This window comes from Haliotis rubra, unplaced genomic scaffold (assembly GCF_003918875.1).
Source record: "Haliotis rubra isolate DU_JTF1 unplaced genomic scaffold, ASM391887v1 Scf642, whole genome shotgun sequence".
Lineage (NCBI taxonomy): Eukaryota > Metazoa > Mollusca > Gastropoda > Lepetellida > Haliotidae > Haliotis > Haliotis rubra.
The window spans coordinates 151,335-176,268 of record NW_025767349.1 but is presented as its reverse complement, the minus strand read 5'-3'; the positions used below and the strand labels follow the sequence as shown (position 1 = coordinate 176,268).

At 40.9% G+C, this 24,934-nt stretch overlaps 1 protein-coding gene across 1 annotated transcript in view; it reads right to left on the bottom strand.

The window, feature by feature from the left end:
• The window catches only part of LOC124256891 (laminin subunit alpha-5-like), a 57,788-nt gene extending 39,794 nt beyond the window's left edge, over positions 1–17,994 (bottom strand). Inside the window, exons 1-5 of the mRNA XM_046690861.1 lie at positions 16,958–17,994; positions 12,111–12,314; positions 6,081–6,201; positions 4,951–5,139; positions 526–549 (exon numbers count right to left, since the gene is read on the bottom strand). Of these exons, the coding sequence (XP_046546817.1) occupies positions 526–549; positions 4,951–5,139; positions 6,081–6,201; positions 12,111–12,314; positions 16,958–17,125 (706 nt within the window). The 5' untranslated portion in view covers positions 17,126–17,994. The remainder of the gene's footprint in view (positions 1–525; positions 550–4,950; positions 5,140–6,080; positions 6,202–12,110; positions 12,315–16,957) is intronic.
• Positions 17,995–24,934: the final 6,940 nt, after the last annotated feature.

The following is a 24,934-nucleotide window of genomic DNA, read 5'->3' as shown; positions in this document are numbered from 1 at the left end:
TTGTTGAAAGTGATGTTGACCCCATCCTTCTCGCTGAACTAGTGTTGAAAGTGATGCTAACCCCATCTTTCTCGCTGAACTATTGTTGAAAGTGATGCTAACCCCACCCTTCTCGCTGAACTAGTGTTGAAAGTGATGCTAACCCCATCTTTCTCGCTGAACTAGTGTTGAAAGTGATGCTAACCCCATCCTTCTCGCTGAACTATTGTTGAAAGTGATGCTAACCCCATCCTTCTCGCTGAACTATTGTTGAAAGTGATGCTAACCCAATCTTTCTCACTGAACTATTGTTCAAAGTGATGCTAATCCCATCTTTTTCACTGGATTATTGTTCAAAGTGATGCTAATCCCACCTTTCTCACTGAACTATTGTTCAAAGTGGTATTTAACACATCTCACTCATTGATCAATGGTTATATTCCAAGTGGAGTTAAACCCACTTCACACACTCTCCGTCATCTGACTATGTTTGATGTCAACACTAGGTGTATCAAAACGTTTTTGGCGACATTTTCTCTTACCTACCTACACTTCCAGAACCATCGTGACCTGGAAAAAAGCAAAGGTTAACGTAAATACAGACCACATGCGATCATGAACATATGTTCTCACTGTATGTATAAAACACACTTCTACTATGCATAAAACATACTTCGACTATGTATAGAACATATTACTTCTACTATACTTCTACTACGTATTGAAATACGTCTACTATGTATAAAAGATACTTCTACTATGTATAAAACATACCTCTACTATGTAGTGAAAAATACTTCTACTATGTATATAACATACTTCTACTATGTGAGTGAGTGAGTGAGGTTTACGCCGCACTCAGCAATATTCCAGCTATATGGCGGCGGTCTGTAATTAATCGAGTCTGGACCAGACAATCCAGTGATCAACAACATGAGCATAGATCTGCGCAATTGGGAACCGATGACATGTTTCAACCAAGTCAGCGAGCCCGACAACCCAATCCCGTTACCTCATACGAAGATCAATTTTAACCCTGATCTTCACGGCCCAGAACGTAAAACGACGACTTGAAACTACCCGTGACCATTTGATAAATGATTTGTCTAGTGACGTGGATGATTTGTCATCTTTTAAAGTCACACAGTCATGATACCTATTAATGGTTAAAGGTCGTCGTATGATTAGGGCCCTTTTGCATCATAGGATCTACAAATTTCACAAACGTGTGAAACGTTTTCAAACCCATATGGTTGATATCAGAAATGTTAGCATGAAAGAACAAAATATTGTTTCAACAATCGCATGTTTGCGACACCAACAATGTAAAAAGGGTGTAAAACTCCACCATTTTGTAGTGAAACGTTAACATCTGGGGACTAAATAATACCAGTGTAGCAGATCTAAAGATTACATACCTACTTTGCTGTCACATTTGATTGTTTCTCAAAGACAATGTACAGTAGAATACCTTCTGGCAGTTTGTACGTTTCAGTCGATGGAAAGTAATATTTTGTTGAGTGTTGAATCATATTATTCGGGGATTGGAAGTCAACCACCAGTTAAAATGAGAAAAATGGGAATGATACTGTGACAAAAGGAAAAACTAATGTTCTACAATAATCTAATGTAACTATTAAAAGACAGGGTTACGTGAACTACAATATGTATGAACTGGAGTCTCTGTAGCTCACCTACAGGATAATTGAAGATTTCAGGGAGATAAGTCTTTACCACCAACCACATCTAACCACGTTGTATTCATTGTATTCGCAGAACCATTCCGACGTTCCCCCCACCCACACCTCCGTCTTCCCCCGAAATATAGAAAAGAAGTATGTATTTAGGAAACTTGGTTTCTTGAATACTGAATTTCGATATTTCAGTTACTGTACCCTGAGACAAATGGGCATTGAGGAATTCCTGGCCCCGTTTCACAAAGTTCTCGTAGCGCTACGACTATCGTAAGTCAGTGTTACAGTATAGGAGGTAGGAATGCTACGAGGAAAGTTACGAGATCTTAGGCTTACGAGAGCGCTGTGAAACGGAGCCCAGGTCAGTGTCTGAGCGCAGTCTAAGGATGAAAAACCAGTAAATGCCCTTATTGGGCCTTGGTCGGATTGACCTGGAGGGAAATAAATAGAGTATATATCTATACCATACGTACCTGGAGACCCTACACGAATATAGCAATAACAAGTAAGAATTAGAATTTCTGCACAAACAGTCTGAAAAAACTTGCAAACGTATAGGACAATAATTATAAGCTAACACAGGCCTATCCAGTTTAAGTGTTCATACGATTGATAAAAATCAATATATTGATACATTTGCTGAATAAACCAAGCGAGATAAGTAATCACGTAAATACCCACACGACATACCTTACGAGCTAGTTTAGCTGTAAATGCTTTCATTTGTTAAGTAAAAGAATCGGAGTTAAGTTTGTACATACATACAGGTTCAACGTTTATAACAATACTTAGTGACACCACTGGAGACATGGTAGTAACATTGGTAAGGCATGTTTGACCGACTGTAGTATCTACTGTCCTCATAAATGTACACTATATGTGTTTGACTTCTTGAAAGATAATTTATAGACAGGTTATACAATTTTTCTATATCTTATACTGCTTAATTTCTGCGGGCAATGTAAGTCATTCCTGCAAGGGTACAGGAATCTGTATCCAAAAGTTTCACTAACGAAATAAATTAAGTTGCTATCAATAAATGTTGTCAATATTATACTCCCCAACTTCTAAAATGCCACTCAAAGAAGGACAATGTAAATTCAAAGTGTCTAAGCAGCCTAGTAGTAGCAGTCTGAACTGGGATCAGTCTGTGACTGACATCTGACACAGATATGCGCCAGCCGCACTGATCAAGCCAGATTATTGCTAACTGTGGTGCATCACTTACGAGTGCACCTGCACCAAATGGATCTGGCTGCTACGATACATACAAACCAATATTTCTTATGCCAATTATTAAATTTAGAAAGTGCGATCCCATATCACCATTTAATTTCATCTATTTTAATATGCTTCACTGCGGCCGCTTTAACCATTTCACAGTATTTTATGAAATATATTTCTCTTAATTTGAACATTGATAACTAGGCTTGCCCTCAGCAATCAGTGTTGACAATATGGCAATATCTCGAGTGTATTTGATTTGGCGTAGCCAACATCTGGGGACTGTGTGTCATTAAGTTCGGCCTAGTCGTGCTGCAAAGTACAATGACAGTGCACACCTGTCTGCACTTGCATCAGCTATATCAATATAGCACAGAAACATTGACGTGTGTGGCATTATCTTCAAATAAGCATCTGCACCATCATTTTAATATTCAGCTATACACATCCCTCTAGAAATACGTAATATGCGCTAGTATCAAGATATGTATCTAGATATAAAGAAAACCATAAAAAACAAGCATCTTAATGAAATACAAGTGAAATATGCAGAGATTTGTATAGCAACTGCTAACATATGCACCTGTATTACATTTGCATTATTCAACTAGAAGCGTGAAATATGCAGCTATTTTTATAACTATTGACATGTACATCTACAAACTTCACTACTGAAAAAAGAAATAAAATGCAATACTTTTGAAATATGCATCTGGGTTACATTTGTAACATTCAGCTTTAAGCATCACCATTGAAACGCATCTATTTATATAACTATATAAATAAGCAGCTATATAGATACCTATTAAAATATTAACATTTCCCTGTCGTGTTTTAAATATGCAGCTATTTCTATCAATATTATAATAAGTATCTGTAAGCATACCTACTGAAATATTAAGCTTTAAGCATCACCACTGAAATGGATCTAAATACATGTATATATTCAACTATGCACCTATTTCTATCACTATTGAAATAAGCAGCTTTATAGATACCTATTGAAATCTGAATCTATCCCTGGCGTTATCATAATATGCAGCTGTAAGCATACCTACTGAAATATGCAACTTTTTCTATCACTATCAATATGTGTATCTTTGCCAATATACATTCAAAATATCATCTAAAAATATCCATTTAGACACAAGCATCTAAATATGTCACAATAGAAATGCATATGAATGACAAATACATCGACATGTATTTGAAGCACCGCAGTCATTGGTCATAGGTCAGCAGTCATAGGTCATAGATCGTAGGTCATAGGTCAGCAGTCATAGGTCATAGGTAATAGATCGGAGGTCATAGGTCAGAACTCTAATGGCCACGTAATGCGTTTTTCAATTCAATTGGACGCACACATATCATTGGAAACACTGCACAATGACAGATGGTAATATTACAAAGACGTTTTTTTCTTCTAGCAACAGTTTAAAACATATTTTTACCACAGTTAATAAGTTTAACATCTTGTCCAACAGCCAATAACACCGCCTCCGTGGTGTAGTGGTTAGAGCGTCCGCCCGGAGAGCGGAAGGTCGCGGGTTCGATCCCCGACCGCGCCATACCAAAAGACGTTAAAGTATGGTAGTTGTTGGTCCCTGCCTGGCGCTCGGCATTAATGGAAACAACAAGGACTGGTCGGCTCGGAGTCAGTATAATGTGTCTGAATGGGGTATTCATGCTTCACTGCGACATGGTATCTCAGTGGACTAGCACTATAAAACCAGCTTAAGTCTGGGCTAGTACAAGCAGCCGCACATACACATACACACGCATGCACGTCGTCATATGAGCGAAATATTCTCAAGCACGACGTTAAACCCAATTTCACCTCACCTGACCAACAGCCAACAGATACCAATACTTGATTACAATGGGGTTATATAGATAGTATAGATGTAAGTGTGTATTTCTAATGTAATTTAAATACGCACAAACTGTAAGAAAATATATTCATCTTTAATTACCCGATGGGTACAAAGCTTGGATCATCTGGTACACTGTTTGATATAGTATCTCCTGCCTATATTGACCTTTAGAGACTTACCTTTACACATGGTGCCGTTTGGAGCCGGTGCCACTGAGGATCCGGGCATCTGGGACGGATTGGCGAAGTACCCGGATTTACACTCTGTACAGTTGTCTCCCGCCGTATTCCCCGTACAGTCTGTACAGACACCGTGGCCCTTTGTAGCGTTGTACACACACGCACCGGCACGGCTGTTGCAGCTGCAGGCTGTCAAGTAGATGTTGCAACGTCATCAATTGCCGTGTTAACATGCATTTTATATTGCAAATCTTACATAGTAATGGTCAAGGGACGGACTGACTAAAACAAATTCAGTGAATATCAGTCATAACCTTGGGCAGAAGAGTGAGTGAGTGAGTATGTTTTACGCCGCTTTTAGCAATATTCCAGCAATATCACGGCGGGAGACACCAGAAATGGGCTTTACACGTTGTACCCAAGTGGGGAATCGAACCCGGGTCTTCTGGGCGGAAGACGACATAACAAGACCTTGTGGCACCAAATTTAGAATAGTTAATATTATACTAAACATTCATAGCATAGCAAACCGAGAACCATTTTGCCAAGGTTCATGTTTAAATAGAACGTCTTAAAGATTTCCTAAAAGTGAGTGACTTTAGTTTTACGCCGCTTTTAGATTTATTCCAGCAATATAACGGCGGGGGACACAAGAAAAGGGCTTCGCACACTGTACGGATGTTGGGAATCGAACCCAAATTCTCCAGGGTTTGTTATATAGAGGTTATCAGATCGACTTGACTTACCTTCAAATGCGTTTACAGTGACATGCGTCCACATTCTCCAGGGTTTGTTATGTAGAGGTTATCAAATCGACTTGACTTATCTTCAAATGCGTTTTCAGTGGCATGCGTCCACATTCTCCAGGGTTTGTTATGTAGAGATGATCAGATCGACTTGACTTACCTTCAAATGCGTTTACAGTGACATGCGTCCACATTCTCCAGGGTTTGTTATATAGAGGTAATCGTATTGACCTGACTTATCTTCACATGAGTTTACAGTGACAGGCGTCCACATTGTCCAGGGTTTGTTATATATAGGTTATCGTATTGACCCGACTTACCTTCACATGTATCCTTATTGTCCAGGTTTTGTAATGTAGAGGGTATCATATTGACTGTACTTACCTTCACATGCGTTACTAGAGGTCGGTGTCCCCATAGCCCAGGGTTTGTTGTTATAGAGAGGTTTACATTTCTCGCAGTTCGACCCCTCGGTGTTGTGACTGCAGACACATTCGTTCATGTTCTGGAAAACACAACGTGAAGTTTACATTGAGTTTCATGTAGCCAAGAACCCTCTCATACCTAGGGTGTATCTGGGTCCATTGGGCATTGTAGTTTCAAGGTTTTTTATAGGAATCGACGACCCTGATCTATCACAAACGTTTAATAAGTTAGTCTATTTTTTCACGTCGTGTAGATTGACGAACGTAGTATAGTATGTATGTGGTATTTAACGTAATAGACCTAAGATACATTGGCCTGCCCTCGACAGTTTTGCAGTTTGGTCAGTTAAAAAACCAAAATGTTTTAATTGACACAGTGTTAAGCAACGTGTTTGACAACGGGATATGATAGGTATATCATTAACTCTCGACCCCCAACCCCTCTTATCCGTACGAGGGGTGTAAAAATCAGATTTGGTTGCGTTGTCATGGTAACCATGCTCGCCAGCATTTATTATATTCACGTTTTTTTGTAATTTCGCCTCTGATAAATTGTTACCAAATTGTTACCCTTCGCTGGTGCCTGATCGTGTGTGTGTGTGTGTGCGCGTGTGTGTGTGTGTGCGTGCGTGCGTGCGTGTATGTGTGCTTGCGTGGGTGCGTGTGTGTGTGAGATCACCGTCACAGGTTAAAGTTCGAAAGTAACACGTGACCGGCAAACGAATTACCCGTATGTCTAGGACACAAACCTTATGACTTCCTGATTAGATTTAAGTGCCGAAAATCGCGAACATACGTTCACTAAACGTGTCAATACACTTGGAACATGGCATCCATTCAAGCCCTTCGCGTCAGTTTAGCGATCAGTTTAGACCAAGTGTTCAACAGCTCGTGTTGTGAAAGGGCCTTGCGAACCCATTGCCGTTAGATACGTAATGGTATTTGTGTCACAAACATCAATACGAATTGCTCGTGGTAAATTACACGTACAAAGAGGCCTGTTATCGTGTCACAAAGGGGGATTTCTGAGGCTGTCAACACGTGTGAACCACCATCGCCCACGGGAATAGAGCGACCGCTGGGTTGCAGCCTTGACAAACATTCAGGGGACCTCGGGACGCTTGTTGCTTATTTGTTACTGTTTGCAACTTATCTACTACATAAACATGTGTTTTTGTTTGTTTGTCTTTTAATGCAACACTCAGCAATATTCCAGCTGTATGGCGGCGAGTCTTGACCAGACAATCCAGTGATCAACATCATGAGCATCGACCTACGCATGTGTCAACCAAGTCAGCGAGCCTGACCACCCAGTCCCGTTAGTCGCCTCTTACGACAAGCATTGGTTGCTGAAGACCAAGTCTAACCCGGATCCCCACGGGTGACAGCTGGTCTTCATGTAATGGGAAATGAAATAAGATCGTCACGAGTAAAATTGCATCTGTAAATGTACCTGTTCAGATTTCAAAGAAGGCATAATTTATTGAATTCTACAGTGCAACAGCTTCGGATTTGGGAGTCATGGGTTTAGGTCTAACATAATTTTTTAAATCAACCGAGTCAGGGTATCTATCAATATATTTACTTTGTTTTATTCAAATTTAAACAAACTGCCATTCTTTCGAATGTATTTACACAGAACGGTGATGCCGAAGAGCGGTATGTCAGTACGACTACAACGCTGATGTCCACGGCGTACATGATCAACGCCAGCAACTCATGGGATCTGTCGATAACATTCAGCGAATTGCTTACTACTGGTAAATAGAGCGTCAACAGCTGGTCAGCGTCGAGGAGAACTATGCAGAAGAATGCACTGCGGTAGAGATGCAGTACGTAGAGAATACTACACGAGGTCTCATTACATACGAAACGAGTGTCCTTCCTATGGTATCTGACCGAGCGAAAGCGAGGTCAGATAACATAGGAAGGTCACGAGTTTCGTATAATTCGTATGTAATGAGACCGAGTGTGGTATTTTATTTATTACCCACGTCTTACATGCATTAAATTAACAAAATAGCGTATTTTTGTTATGTTTTTGGTTTCAAACCGAAACCGGTTTCATAAAGAGGTTGCGGAAGAGTTTTGTACAGTAGTACAATATTTGCATGACGTCGTACTGTAATGACGTCACTGCCTTGGTAACCGACGTCACGATGCATGTCAGTTGTCATCGCCTCGTACAGCCTCCTACAGTAAACTACTCCGAAGCACCAAATCGTTAGAATCTCAGGTCAAGTCGTTACGACACAGGTCAACGGGATACGACACTCGTGTGACGTACGAGATTAGTATGCAACTACCCATACGTTGACCACGTGGGTAATAAATTGCAGTAGGGTACGGTAGAGTACAGGCATGGCGTAGAGCTCAGTGGGGTGCAGCAGTAATGAATTAGAATACTGAAGGGTAAAGGTACTCAATAAAATGCAGTAGACCCCATAATGGTGAAGTAGAGTATAGGTAAGCAGTATAGCCCAGAATAGGGCAGTAGAGCATATACTTGCAGTAAATGGCGGTATAGTATAGTTAGGCAGTAGATCTGAGAATAGTTAAGTATAGCATAGTTATGCAGGAAAATGCGATATAGTATCGTTAGGCAGTATACATCTTAGAATAGTAAAGTATAGCATTGTTATGCAGTAAAATGCGATAGAGTATAGTTAGAGCCCAGAATAGTAAAGTAGAGTATTGTTATACAGTAAAGCGCAACAGAATATAGTCGCACTATAGAGCCCAGAATAGTAAAGTAGAGTATTGTTATACAGTAAAGCGCAACAGAATATAGTCGCACTATAGAGCCCAGAATAGTAAAGTAGAGTATTGTTATACAGTTAAGCGCAACCAAATATAGTCGCACTATAGAGCCCAGAATAGTAAAGTAGAGTATTGTTATACAGTAAAGCGCAACAGAATATAGTCGGACTATAGAGCCCAGAATAGTAAAGTAGAGTATTGTTATACAGTAAAGCACAACAGAATATAGTCGCACTATAGAGCCCAGAATAGTAAAGTAGAGTATTGTTATACAGTAAAGCACAACAGAATATAGTCGCACTATATAGAGCCCAGAATAGTAAAGGAGAGTATTGTTATACAGTAAAGCGCAACAGAATATAGTCGCACTATATAGAGCCCAGAATAGTAAAGTAGAGTATTGTTATACAGTAAAGCGCAACAGAATATAGTCGCACTATAGAGCCCAGAATAGTAAAGTAGAGTATTGTTATACAGTTAAGCGCAACCAAATATAGTCGCACTATAGAGCCCAGAATAGTAAAGTAGAGTATTGTTATACAGTAAAGCGCAACAGAATATAGTCGCACTATAGAGCCCAGAATAGTAAAGTAGAGTATTGTTATACAGTAAAGCGCAACAGAATATAGTCGCACTATAGAGCCCAGAATAGTAAAGTAGAGTATTGTTATACAGTAAAGCGCAACAGAATATAGTCGCACTATATAGAGCCCAGAATAGAGAAATAGAGTATACTTATCCAGTAAAATGCAACACAGTATAGTTCCGCAGTAGAGCACAGACTAGTGAAGTAGAGTATAGTTATGAGGTAAAAGGCGACAGAGTGTAGCTGTACTATAGTCCAAAGCAGAGTATAGCTATGCAGTAGAGTACACACCCGTTACAGGGGCGTAGGAACAGGGGGGGCTTGGGGGCTTTTTTTAAGACGAAACCATATCTACCTTACTATAACTACAATTTCATTTTGATTTTCAATACTTTACATAAATTAGCACACACACACACACACACACACACACACACACGAAAACCGTTCCTACGCCCTTGCGTTATGAAGGAGTGTGTTGTTATGTTGTACAGTTCAGTCCGCTATGAAGGAGAGTGTTATAATGTTGTACAGTTCAGTCCGTTATGAAGGAGAGTGTTGTAATGTTGTACAGTTCAGTCCGCTATGAAGGAGAGTGTTATAATGTTGTACAGTTCAGTCCGTTATGAAGGAGAGTGTTATAATGTTGTACAGTTCAGTCCGTTATGAAGGAGAGTGTTGTAATGTTGTACGGTTCAGTCCAATATGAAAGAGAGTGTTATAATATTGTACGGTTCAGTAAAGCACAATCAGATCGGCAGAATACAGAGTACTGTTTGCAACTGGATGCAGTAGTGCATAGTTATACATGACTGTAATGTACAATGATGCAGTGGATCTCAATAGAATACAGGAGAGTGTTATGCAATAGACTACATTTATCAAGCAGAAAGCAGTAAATCGTTATTATATATACCGTAAAAAGTTATAAATGTCTACAAGCTGTCACTATTATCTAAACTGCACGGGTGACCGTGTTTAGTAGCATGACACCTGAGAGTTTCCAGGACTTCAGTCCTGCCCCATAAGGAAGCACCCATGTGGACACACCTCAGACAAGTGAGTTTGTTCAACATTGCCTCTGTTTATCCAGCAGAAAATGGGTACCCGGTGGGATAAGTCATATGACTGGTAACCTTCCATCGCCTCACAGGCAGCTTGGGTTATTCGGGGTAATAATGTCGATCATGCTGTGTGCGCTTAGGGTATGTCAGTGCGGGGGTGGAGTTCAGCGTTATATAAGTGAGTGAGTGAGTTTAGTTTTACGCCGCACTCGGCAATATTCCAGCTATATGGCGGCGGTCTGTAAATAATCAAGTCTGGACCAGACAATCCAGTGATCAACCGTTATATAAGTGGATAATTACTATTATTATTATGTTTTACAGATTGAGATGAAAATGCATCAGAGAGGGTTCGGGTGATCCTGGCACAGTCAGGCTGGTAAGGATCATTATCAGCTAAGGGTCCTTGCCCCCTCTACACGCAGCCCAGACAGCGAATGGGACTTCTCCCAGTAAACGCTGCCTAGTCGAACACCAAGAACTTTCCGGAGAATATGTAGACTCCCCAACACTGCAGCCTTCTGCATTACCCAGAGTGTCAGAAGGGCTGTGTTCCCGGTGGAGAGCCCGGGCACTCCTGATCTGCGCCAAGAAATCAGGAGGTACCAAACCAAGGGCACCGAGAACAATGGGGAGCCTGACGACAGTGTACTTGGGATGCAAGCGAGACATTTTAAAGGCTAGGTCTGCATATTTAGCATGCTTTTCCTGAATCTTGCCAATCACATTGCTGTCAAAAGGGACAGAAAATTCAATGATATAAATAAATTAATTGGCTTTATCATTAAGGACAAGATCAGGTGTGTTGGCTGGAATTCTTCTGAGGCTGTATTTGGGTCTATTCCACAGAAGTTTAAATCATCATTTCCCATGACGCCCTGGGCATGTTCAGGGTCGTACCATGGATGGTATTATTATTATTATTATTATTATTATTATTATTATTATTGTAAATGAAAGTAAACACCGGTGTTCATTGGTGGCTAAAAACAAATGAAAGGAATGGTTATTAGACTCTAATGTATTTGATACCGGGGCAACAGCTGGGGTTTTACAGAGCGACTGCTTTAATCTGGGGTGTTTTCAACAAAGCAGCGTCTTCATATTTTGGTACGACTTGGTCTAACCCATTTTTCAAGTGAATACTCCCTTTTAACCCAAACTTTACGCAGAGACGAAATACTGCAACAATAAATGTTAAGTTGATTAAGTAGTGTTTTTTTGTTTTGGTTTGGTTGTTGTTTTACGCCGCACTCAGCAATACACCAGCTATATGGCGGCGGTCTGTAAATAATCGAGTCTGGACCAGACAATCCAGTGATCAACAGCATGAACATCGATTTACGCTATTTGGGAACCGATGACATGTGTCAACCAGGTCAGCGAGCATGACCACCCGATCCCGTTAGTCGCCTTTTACGACAAGCATGGGTTCCTAAAGACCAATTCTAACCCGGACCTTTACGAGTGTATGCATGGGTACAAATGGCTGACATGGACTCCTAAATACTAATTTTGAAAAGACTTTTCTTATTTCAAATGTTAAGTTAATTAATTAAAACAATATAATGGTACATACAGGTCCTGTGCATGTTAAAGAATGTCCGTGGCAGAAACAAGTTCCGTCTACTTTGATATCTGCTATGGCGTAGTAAGACTGCAGAGGTTCCAAACTGGCTGGTTTAACGAGGGTGATCCTCACAGCCGAGGCGGTGTAGTACTCCATCACTGTCTGATTCGACAGGAACTCGGTGCTGTATTCTGACGCTGGGTGCAACTCCACCTGGAAACAACAGCAGATTGGTTATGGTTAAATAAAGAAAACTGCGTTATATCGAACACGCTTATAACGAACTGACGGATGTAACGAACTGCTTTAAGGTAGCATTAACAAACTATGGCTATAACGAGTTGATAAAGTATGACCAGAAATTATTGAGAATTGATTGGATTTCTAGTACAAACAACCTTGACCAGCTATCAAGTGCTTGGTTTCATTCAAGGGAGGACCCCCTTTGTTTACCAGATCAGCTAAAGTGATTTCAAGTAGAACAGGCATCCCTTTGTCCACTGTTTATCGTGTTTTGAAAAATATTGCAAATGGATATGGCATTGAGCACCAGGGAGGCGCAGGCAGGCCCAGAAAATTGACTGTCGGTGACAGGAGGCGGCTTGGTATTCTTGCTTCTAAAAACAAACGAAGGAGGTTAGAAAACTTAAGGCTGGATATGATCGATAGAGGAACTGTGGCTGTCTGTAACGAGACAATTAGAACTGAGCTGAATGCAATGGGTTGGTAGAAAAGTCGAGGAATTCCATCACCGATCTCGAAACCTGAACAAAAGGAGCGAAGGTTGAACTGGTGCTTACAGCATAGAAATTTTAACTGGGACAATGTGATTTTCTCAGATGAAAGTTCTGTGTGGCTGTTCCTAATACACTGAAATTCTGGACCAAACAAACTGAAAAACCTTTGTATCAGCGCCCAAAGTACAGTCCGAAATTTAACGTTTCGGGTGGCATATCTGTGTTAGGGGCAACGCCCCTCTGTGTATTTGAAGGGAACGTGAACAGTGAGCGGTACACAGATATTCTCGAGGGACATTCACTTCCATCTGCTCACGTGTTCTATGGAAAGTTTTGGATTTTCCAGCAGGACAACGACCCAAAACATCGTTCAAAGCATTCACAGGCCTGGTTTCGGACCCAAAATATGACATTATTAGATTGGCCAAGCTATAGCCCTGACCCAAATCCAATAGAAAATGTTTGGGGACTTATGAAGGAAAGTGTCAATAAGAAAAATCTGACAAATATTGCTGAAATGAAAGAAGAGGTGGTCCGATATTGGGACAGCATGGACCACGACTTCCTAACTTCTTTGATCAGAAGTATGCCCCGCCGCATTGAAGCTTGCATTGCTGCCCATGGTGACTTGACAAAATACTAACTGTTCACCTGTCTTTGAATCTGGAGTTATGTTCTGTTAATATTCACATTTAATACGTGAGTAATGAGTGAAAAAAATAAAACATTTACAATCATTAAATTCTCAAACATTTCTGGTTGTACTGTATAAATGGTCCACTTAAGGTAGCTATAACCGTAGGTTATTGTATGTTAAACTTCATTAAGTGGCATTTACAAGCTGGTAATGAAGAGGAACATTGTTTATGGATAGACAGCTTCTGTAATGAAATAGATGAGACGTTTCGGTGTAAATCCTAGTATCGTCACGCCGCATTTCTTGCAGTGAAGAAGCTACCTGTCCCTAACAAAATGTTCCTCTTAGTTGGTAAACGTTTGAAGTGGTGTGTAGTAGTACAGTGGTATGGCGTCTGCCTATCACGCTGAAGGCCCGGGTTCGATCCCCGGTGGAGGCACCTATAGGTTCGGGTCCCGAGGTGGGCACATTTGCGTAGTATCCTTGGACATGATACTTAGATCCACATTGTATCAGTTCACCCAGCTGTAAAATGGGTACCCGTGAGGATGTGCTGGCAATGTTAGTGTTTAGTTCATTGCGCCTAACAGGCAGCATGGCTGTATGTTCCCCAGGGAGTTAAAAAGTATCGGAAAGTACGATAGTGTCCTATGACCGGGGATAGTAATGTACGTAGCGCCGTGAGCAAGCAATGTGCCTGGATATGAGCGCCATATAAGGGGACTATTACTATTACTAAAAGCCACACGGCCATTGTTAGATATTTTGTCTGTGTGTTACTACGTGCAGAACCTCACCAAAGTGTGTATTTATAACCAAATATGTCTACAAGTACGCCTACGTCTACTTTCACGACGAGTTTTAATATCTTTGATATCAAAAGTCAAGTGACGTTTTATTGATTATTCAATATCATTCCTCCAAATTTGCTTTTTCAGTTTGTAAACAGTAATTTGTGTCTGTAAACAGTGAAGCTTTTCTTTAATCTCTCCAAAGTCATGTCTCCAGTGGATGCCAGTCTTGGATAATTAATATATTTGTTTATGTGATGATTCTACTGTGAATAGATTGTTTCTGGTTTTAACAAGGAATGAATAACTTTTTTAATGTGAGCTCCTTGAAGATTAAAGAGCCACCAAGTTAGGGAAGGAATTCATCTTCGATGTAACCATATAGATATATACATAACACATAGTGAGTGCCTTAAGTGAGTGTACACTTTTGATGGGTAGTATATTATCACTGACTCTGTTGCTATTATCCATGCTACTTTATTGCATACTGCTACTGTAATGGTACTACCATTGGGTTTTGTACAGCCTCTCTATTGTATACTGCCATTGTTATTACTTAGCAGTAATTTGTATTGATTTGTAAACCTAGTACAGTGTATGACACAACTGCATAACATTAATTCGTTGTTTGCTGGTTTCATACCAAATTCTTTGGCGTACAGATCTGGGTTAATTCATTGCATGCACATGGATATATCTTTCCGAAAGTATTGTAATAACTGTCTGTGTCAGAGTTAAAAAAATACAGGAATTATTGAATGTCAGTATGGGAACCCCAGCAATTAACTTTTATACAAAATTTATGTTTTCAAAATTAAATTGGAGAGAAAAGATCATCAGTGAAAGTTGAAACTTTGTATTATTCCTCGTGACGAGATGGATCATACGATTTAACAATTGTATACATCACTACATTAACTATTGGTATAAAATAACAGGGTATGAATGACATACTGGTAATGTCTCAGGCCATGCAACATGGCACTGAGGGTGTAAGCAGTCAAAACTACGCGTCAGCACAATCAACGTTTGACATGACTCAACCTCAAGGCTGTCCATCCCTCTTTTGCGTCCGCCCGGGGGAGTGGAAGGTCGCGGGTTCGATCCCTGGCCGCGTCATACCAAAAAGACCTTAAAATATGGTATTTGTTGGTCCCTGCCTGGCGTTCGGCATTAATGGGTACAGCAAGGCTGACCGGCTCGGAGTCAGTATAATGTGTCTGAGTTGGCTATTCATGCTTAACTGCGGCATGGTATCTCAGTGAGCTAGCACTATATATAAAACCAGCTTAAGTCTCGGCTAGTACAAACAGCCACACATACACACGCATGCACGTCGTCATATGAGAGAAATATGAGAGAAATATTCTTAAGTATGACGTTAAACCCCATTTCATATATATCTTGCCAAATCTCCTTTATATCTGCACAAGATCTTTCTTATATATATATATATATATATATATATATATATATATATATATATATATATAAAAGAAAGATCTTTCTTATATATATATATATATATATATATATATATATATATATATATATATATATATATATATATAAAGAAAGATCTTGTGCAGATATAAAGGAGATTTGGCAAGAAGAAATATCTGGACTCATATATATATATATATATATACATGTATACCACCCTCACTAAATGATGGGGCGATTGCTATATATTCACAGAGGCAGTTGGAGTTGCACATTTTTAAACTTGATTTTATTGCAATTTAAGAAAAGTACCAAGTTCAGTTTCATCAAAACGTTTAACATTTTAATATCGTACACCATTATCAGGCCAAACAAACTTAAATAAGCACTTCATTATTAGAGCCAGGGGGCATTACTTACTAACGTGGTGACCAGAGATGTCCCTGCATCGCCAGAGGTTCTAGACTATTCCCCACAGGGGTACAGTTTGTGGAGCCCATATCTAGTGTCTCCCTCCGTGGTATTCAAGACTAACTAACTTCAAGAATATTTGTCAGAAGTGAAAGCAAATGTCGTATGAGTGAGTGAGTGTATGCATATGTGTGCGCACACAAGGGTCAGTGGTCCCCACGGACGCAAATAAAGATCCCTTTCTTGCTGATCTATGTCTGAGTTTCTTCTCCGAAATCAAAACAACAGAATCTGGCCAAAATCCTTCCCCAAACTTTCGAGACCTTTATGTTTACATTTTAAAAGGTGTAAGATTCAGATGGGCTCGCTCTCTCCACGACGGATAACACTCTTGTTTCAAGTTTTTGTGAATGAGCGAGTTTAGTTTTACGCCGCTTTTAGCAATATTCCAGCAATATCACGGCGTAAGACACCAGAAATGGGTTTCGCACTTTGTGCCCATGTGGGGAATCGAACCCGGGTCTTCGCTGTGACTAGCGAACGCTTTAACCACTAGGTAAAACCTTTAGTAAAGTTTTCAAGAGGTTTCAAGCGAGTCATGCACAGGACATTTCCAACATTGACAGATAGGGCACAAAAGTGATTGGATCGTCAACTCGAACGTGACACTCAGCATAATTCCAACTGTATGATGGCGGTCGGTAAATAAACGGGTCTGGGCCTGACAATCCAGTGACTGACACCATGAGTATCGATCTGCAACATCGATCATACGATAACCAAAGAGCGCTGAAAACAAACTCGGTCTATAATGATTAATGCTGTATTACTTACTCTGAAAGCGTTCTGTTGTTCATTCTTAGTATCGCCTCTGGTCAGTGTTGCACAGAATACTGTCGTGGGATCTGTGGCCGACATTGGTGTTTGTGCAAAATCGTTACAATTTTCAGCAAAATAACGCCACATTTCCCAGTTACCGTTCACGTAACGTTCAATGTACATGGCGGCTGGTCGTGCGTCGACCTTGACATTGGCGAGGACGTTCAGGGGCGAGAAAAATATATCTGTACCTCGGATATAAGAAAAACATCCGTAAAGTTGACAACGACTTCAACCCTGGTACGATTACCGTCACCGTCGACGGTGTTTTGGGACTGCCAATACGTGGACCATTTAGGCTGAAGTTCAAAACTAATGGGAAGACTGGGTACTGTGATAGTTACGTTATCTTTATCTGTCATAAGTTCTTTTCGGTGGTCGTTCGGAGCACAGGTGTAGTTCGTGGTATCAGAGGTAACCAAACTCATGTATATAGTTGGATTCGGGTCACCGCACGTGGAAGTAGCTGTAACGGTTCTTGCTGATGGAGCTGTACTTGTTGCTAAGACGAGTTCCTGATCATTCGGTATACAACCCCGGGTCTCTGGGCAAGTCTGACCGTAACATTGATGGACGAATACAAGGATACACAGGGAAAAAGTGGTTTGGTCGTTCAGTGCCATCGTAAACATTTCGGTGATCAACGGTGGGTAATGGGCACTTGGTAGTGTCTTTGTCGAAGTCTACATAAGTAGTTCACGTTGTCAGTCGGTTGATTGCAACCATGACTCACACATATAGACACATTTCACTTCAGAATAACACGGAACGTCCATATAATCAATGCCCACTAGTTGATTCTAGAACACGATAAGTTTTCCTCCCGGACGAGTTGAAAATGCCTTTCACTTAAATAATCCAAATGATATGGAAATCTTGGGTTTCTTCTCAAGGTAACCTCCCTTCGTTGCAGTAAGTGTTCGTGGAAATATCTAAACGGGAATTACTTCGCACGTAAACACATGTTACACACATCGATCGTCTTTTCGGACCGCGCGCGGTTTATATATTCACCACCATTAAACCAAGCTGTGCGCGACGGAAGGGCGGGGTTTAAGTTGGGAGAATTTACACATACTTGTACATCTGTGTGTGCTACATGGACGCATCAGTGAATGAGTAGACCGAATGGCTGACGTGGTGTTCCGGTGCACGAGTGCTCAATGCGCGAATATGCACGATTAATTATATTCAATTTCATTTTGACACTACTAGTTTAATATATTTTATGTTTTCATACAAATGGAAATGCACATTGAATCCATTTATTTGTTTTGTTGGTTTTGCCTATCGATTTTGAACTCTTTTTATTAAGAAGAGATAGTGGGTAAAAGTTTATCTTCGCATCGGCTGTATTTCAGCTATGTTACGACGAGATTTAATGACCGCATCTGTACTAATGTGGGGATTCGAACCAGGGCAATCGAATTATTTGACAACTAGGCTGCCATAGTAACCATAATGATAATAGTAATACGTCTGATTCTTTCCACCGCGATGCCTCCAGCCAGCAGTTACCTATTGATTATTGGTAATCACAACAAAAACACATTTTGATCGGATAAATAAACCTCAATATTTTCAAATTAGATTTTACTTTATTTGTATTCGGGGTGAGAATTATTTCGTACACGACACATATGGGGACAGTGAACTTTTAAACATCATTGGGGAGAGCAAGCAGTGACTGAGGCTTACTCTCGATAATACGGACTCTGACAATCTGGAAACTCATCTATAGAAAAAAAGCAACATAAATCTATAGTAGCTGTAAACCATGACTCGTTTATCTGAAATTCTGATTTCCTGGGCAATTCCACGTTAATCTTTACCGTATGGATAAACGGGATTTTATCGCACATAATGAAACGTGATTTTTGACACAATAATTTAAAAAAAAAATACTGAAAAGCAAATTGCAAGGCCTGTCAGATCAGAGAGTGCAAACCGTCAGTCCCCTAAATCCCAAATACGTTCACTTTCATTTGCTCACCCTCTCGATTAAAATAAAATAAATAAATTAATATTTAAAATTCAAGAGCTCACATCATAATTCACTCGACATTATATCAGAAAATGAATAGATGAAGAACGCTTTTACTTTTTAAATGTTGAATCTGCTAATTAAACATGATATATGTGCGTGCCAATAAAACACTTTTTAGTCCCGATTACCTTCTGCTGGTGAGTGAGTGAGTTTAGTTTTAGCTTTCATCAGTATTCCAGCAATGTCACGGCGTGGGACACCAGAAATAGGCTCCACACATTGTACCCATATGGGGAATCGTACCCGTGTCTTCGGCGTGACGAGCGAACGCTTTAACCACAAGGCTATGCCATCTCACCCATTGTACCCATGTGGGGAATCGAACCCGTGTCTTCGGCGTGACGAGCGAACGCTTTAACCACTAGGCTATGCCATCTAACCCTCACTGCAACCATCAGTCCCAATCCCGCAAACGGAGAGGGTGTTGGCAGTCTCAGTTCACAATTCCCATCGAATCCCAGGCCCCTGTTTCAAGATATCCCGGTAATATGTAGTTTAACTCCAAAAAATACTCACCGAGAATTCATAAATCAAGGTGAGGTGAGGTGAAATTGGGTTTAACGTCGTGCTTGAGAATATTTCGCTCATATGACGACGTGCATGCGTGAGTAAATGTATGTGCGGCTGCTTGTACTAGCCAAGACTTAAGCTGGTTTTATAGTGCTAGCCCACTGTGATACCATGCCGCAGTGAAGCATGAATACCCCACTCAGACACATTATACTGACTCCGAGCCGACCAGTCCTTGTTGTACCCATTAATGCCGAGCGCCAGGCAGGGACCAACAAGTACCATATTTTAACGTCTTTTGGTACGACGCGGTCGGGGATCGAACCCCCGACCTTCCGCTCTCCGGGCGGACGCTCTAATCACTACACCACGGAGGCGGTCATAAATCAAGAACAATGAAATCTGGATAAGGCTCTGCATGAATACTGAAATTATTTTATGGTCAAATACTGGGACCAGCCAGTGGACACCTGTTACAGTGAGTGAGTATGGTTTTACGACGCTTTTAGCAATATTCCAGCAATATCACGGTGGGGGAAACACCAGAAATTGGCTTCACACATTGCACCCATATGGGGAATCGAACCCGTGTCTTCGGCGTGACGAGCGAACGCTTTAACCACTAGGCTATGCCATCTCACCCATTGTACCCATGTGGGGAATCGAACCCGTGTCTTCGGCGTGACGAGCGAACGCTTTAACCACTAGGCTATGCCATCTAACCCTCACTGCAACCATCAGTCCCAATCCCGCAAACGGAGAGGGTGTTGGCAGTCTCAGTTCACAATTCCCATCGAATCCCAGGCCCCTGTTTCAAGATATCCCGGTAATATGTAGTTTAACTCCAAAAAATACTCACCGAGAATTCATAAATCAAGGTGAGGTGAGGTGAAATTGGGTTTAACGTCGTGCTTGAGAATATTTCGCTTCATATGACGACGTGCATGCGTGAGTAAATGTACGTGCGGCTGCTTGTACTAGCCAAGACTTAAGCTGGTTTTATAGTGCTAGCCCACTGTGATACCATGCCGCAGTGAAGCATGAATACCCCACTCAGACACATTATACTGACTCCGAGCCGACCAGTCCTTGTTGTACCCATTAATGCCGAGCGCCAGGCAGGGACCAACAAGTACCATATTTTAACGTCTTTTGAGTACGACGCGGTCGGGGATCGAACCATTTCGACCTTCCGCTCTCCGGGCGGACGCTCTAATCACTACACCACGGAGGCGGTCATAAATCAAGAACAATGAAATCTGGATAAGGCTCTGCATGAATACTGAAATTATTTTATGGTCAAATACTGGGACCAGCCAGTGGACACCTGTTACAGTGAGTGAGTATGGTTTTACGACGCTTTTAGCAATATTCCAGCAATATCACGGTGGGGGAAACACCAGAAATTGGCTTCACACATTGCACCCATATGGGGAATCGAACCCGGGTCTTCTGCGTGACGAGCGAACGCTTTAACCACTAGGCTACCCCACCGCCCCGACACCTATGACAAGTTGTACTGGCTTAGTGCATGTAGTTCAGTGTGTAAGGTACACGGTCGAAAAGTTATGGTTCGAACAAGCATGAGATAATCCCGTAATCCAGCACTCAATAATTATAACCCCAAAACTAATAAATTCCCCATAATGCACCACATTTTCTACCGGTCGATTAACGTCGCCAGAACACCTGAGTACACCTGTTCCCATACACCTGAACATCTACCAACGTCAATTGCCATTTACCATGATTACCAATATATAGGGTGGCAATAAACAGAAGAATATCTGACAGTTTTTCAATTATTAAGAAATGGATACTTCTTAGGGAGATATATTTTATGGAATGTGGAACTGTTACAAATAGTGGATCGATACTGTTCGTGTCAGACTCTATTGATTTTTGTTTTGATGGGAAGTTCATGTAGTGGTAAAACCACGTTTTCTTGTATGTATGCCGTTACACCGGTGCCCAACATCGCTCTTATTGTGTCGGTAGAAACTTGATTGCATAATAATGACATTTAGTTAGCGACATGTTTTCGATATTGCTTGACATAATTTTAGCGACAACACAGGCGAGCTGAAATAGGGCTTAACGTTGAAATCAATATTATTGCACTTAAATAGATGTTTAGAAACAATAGCACAATTATCTTGAAAGTGATAAAACGGCATGTATATGGATGGATGTGTGTATGGATGGATGCATGCATGAATAGATGGATGGATGCATGGTTGGATGCACGGTGGATTGTGTGTGCGCGTGTGCATGGGCGCATGGATAGGTTGATGAATTGGGCGCCGGACGGAGAGTGCGCATGTATTAGGGGTGGGTATTGCAGAGAATTTTCATATTGCGATATATTGCGATGCGGAAGCATATATTGTGATATGTATTGCAATATATTGCAAGGATTATTTTTTTAACAAAAACTACTTATAATCGAGTTAATGCTTGATTATAAAGCAAAAACACAACAAAATCACTATGATTGATTAACCTTTTATAAAAACTTTTAATCATGTCAAAATAAAAATGTAAGTAACATTTGGCACTAATGAAACAGGGAAAAGAACAAATGAAAAAACGGAAATATCCGAAGATTTCCGACTGTTACAAAGTTTTCCGAATGCATGTCAAAATACCGGTTTTCGATCAGCGTATCGCAATACGTATCGTTTTCATGTCTGAACCGGTAAATACCGGTAAACCGGTTATAGTGCGCAGCCCTAGCATGTATGTATATGCTTATTCAAAGTGTGGGGTCGCCTTTGGAACCCTGCTGCAGTTAAACAGGTACACCACACTGGGACATGGTCGGGTGAACATGAAGCAGATTTGGCACTTGACCACTGGGCTTTGGTTTGGTTACTTTCCCTGAAGAACGCTGCTTCTTCTGTTGATCTTGCACGGGCAGCTGTCAAGTTTCAGTCAGTACATTTCTTAAGTATGTATTTCTCTAAAAATGGCTATGAGCCTAACTATATATTCCAATTAAGAACCAAACTGAAACAGTGAGTTTAGTTATACTCCCCACTCAGCAATATTCCAGCTATATGATCTGTAAATAATACGAGTCTGGACCAGACAATCCAGTGATCAACATCGATATACGCAATTGGGAACCGATGACATGTGTCAACCAATTCCGCGAGCCTGACCTCCCGATCCCGTTAGTCGCCTTTTACGACAAGCATGGGTTACTGAAAATCAAATCTAACCCAATGTTGCTGACAATTTCTGGGACATTTAATATTTTTTGTGGATAAAATCCATGCCCTTTCTTCCCCTTCTCCAGTTTAGAAACGACCCGTCTCTTGTCCCAGAGATAATAAATATAAACACAAAATGTCTCTTACATGATTTTATTCAGTTTTTTCACAATTCCTCTCCTTGAATTGTATTCCCCATTTCTGTAGTAACTAGTCTCTATGGAAGTCCATGTCACAGATACAAGGAGGGTCTAAAAGATGAAAGGTACAAAATTCACAATACATAAACAATGCTGACTGGTAAACCAGCTAAAGAAGATCTCATTCACTAATGGTAACATAGTCATTCGTCAGCATTACACACCCGAATGGACCGCCTCCAGTAGTGGTTAGAGCGTCCGCCAGAGAGCGGGTTCGATCCCCGACCGAGTCATTGTACTTGTTGGTCTCTGCCTGGCGCTCGGCATTAATGGGTACAACAAGTACTGGTCGGCTCGGAGTCAGTTTAATGTGTCTGAGTGGGGCATTCATGCTTCACTGCGGCATGGTATCTCAGTGGGCTAGCACTATAAAACCAGCGTCAGTCTGGGCTAGTACAAGCAGCCGCACATACACATACACATACACACGCAACGTCGTCATATGAGCGAACTATTCTCAAGCACGACGTTAACCCAATTTCACCTCACCTCACACACCCGAATGGGGGTAGAGGGAAAATACGGTTGGGTTTCAGTGTACCAAGGTGGGGAATCAAACCTGGACTCCAGTGTAACCACATCCTGAACATTGTGTGGCAAGTGTTCCCCCCAGTTACACAACGTATGCTGGGAATAGAACCCAGGTCTATGTCAGTGGGTGACCACTTCTACTGCTCACCTGCCCAGACAATGAGTGAGTGAGTGAGTGAACCATCTGGTGGCATTGTTTCTAGGTTCAAGTCGCCTGACCAGCCAATATAATGGTATCTTGAACAACATCCATTTGGTCACTTAATAAAGCTGTAAGACAGATCTACAATATACACCATAAGTTAGCGAGTGGAAAGTGAGTTAGTATGGTTTTATGCTGCTATTAGCAATATTCCAGCGATATCACAGTGGGGGGACACCAGAAATGGGCTTCACACATGGTAATGGCACTTCCAAGACAAAGCTAAGATGAATGGGTCCAGAGCAGCGTGAAATCTTAATGAAAACCTAGCACACCTCTCTCACAAAAGTATTTGGGAAAGAAATTATATTGATAACTTCCATTACAGTTCACAGATGTAAGTACATGTACTTGTTTTGACAAAATTGGATGGTGTGCAGTATAACTGTCAAACATGGTGATCTGCAGTGAATTTGTGTCAAGTATATTTCTCGCAACATAACATATTTAAGTAATATAATATATTATGAGTATAATAAGTGAGTGAGTGAGTGAGTGAGTTTAGTTTTACGCCGCTTTTAGCAATATTCCAGCAATATCACGGCGGGTGACACCAGAAATGGACTTAAGAGTATAATAAGTGAGAAGATATGAATGAAATAGGTTATAAACATCATGTGTTCATTTCCGTGTGTTATTGAGTATTTGAAGCATGGGAATTCATTTGGAACCGACAGCGTTAGCCGGAGGTTTCAAATAAAATATTCCCGTGCTTCAAATACTCAATAACACCCGGAAATTGGCCAACACATGATGTATATCGACATTGTAAACACAAAAGTAAACCAAAAGGTCCACACACGTTTTTGTGTCTGCACTCATTGACATCGAGTTCTGGTACAGCAGTGAAATGTCATCAGCCGGCCGTTTCGTCTGTCTCCCATGGTAGCATCTGGAACTACTGATTTGTGACGTCATTCGGACTTTACGTCACAATATGATTTGAATGACGTCACCACTGCTGACGATGTAACAATACAATGATGTGTGCAATGTTTGTATGTATCAATACGCAGCGAATGGTCTTACGATTTCTGGGCATCGAATACCATTCAATCATGTTTTTCAACCAATCAGAGTAAAGAACACAGTGACTTTTGGTTTACAATCTGCACTGATACCTTTGTGTTTTTGTAAGGAATCTGTCTAGCTTAGTTAGTTGCGTTAGACCATATTGTGTGAAAGCTAAAGAAGGATTTAAACCCTCAACCAGCACATCCAGGTTCA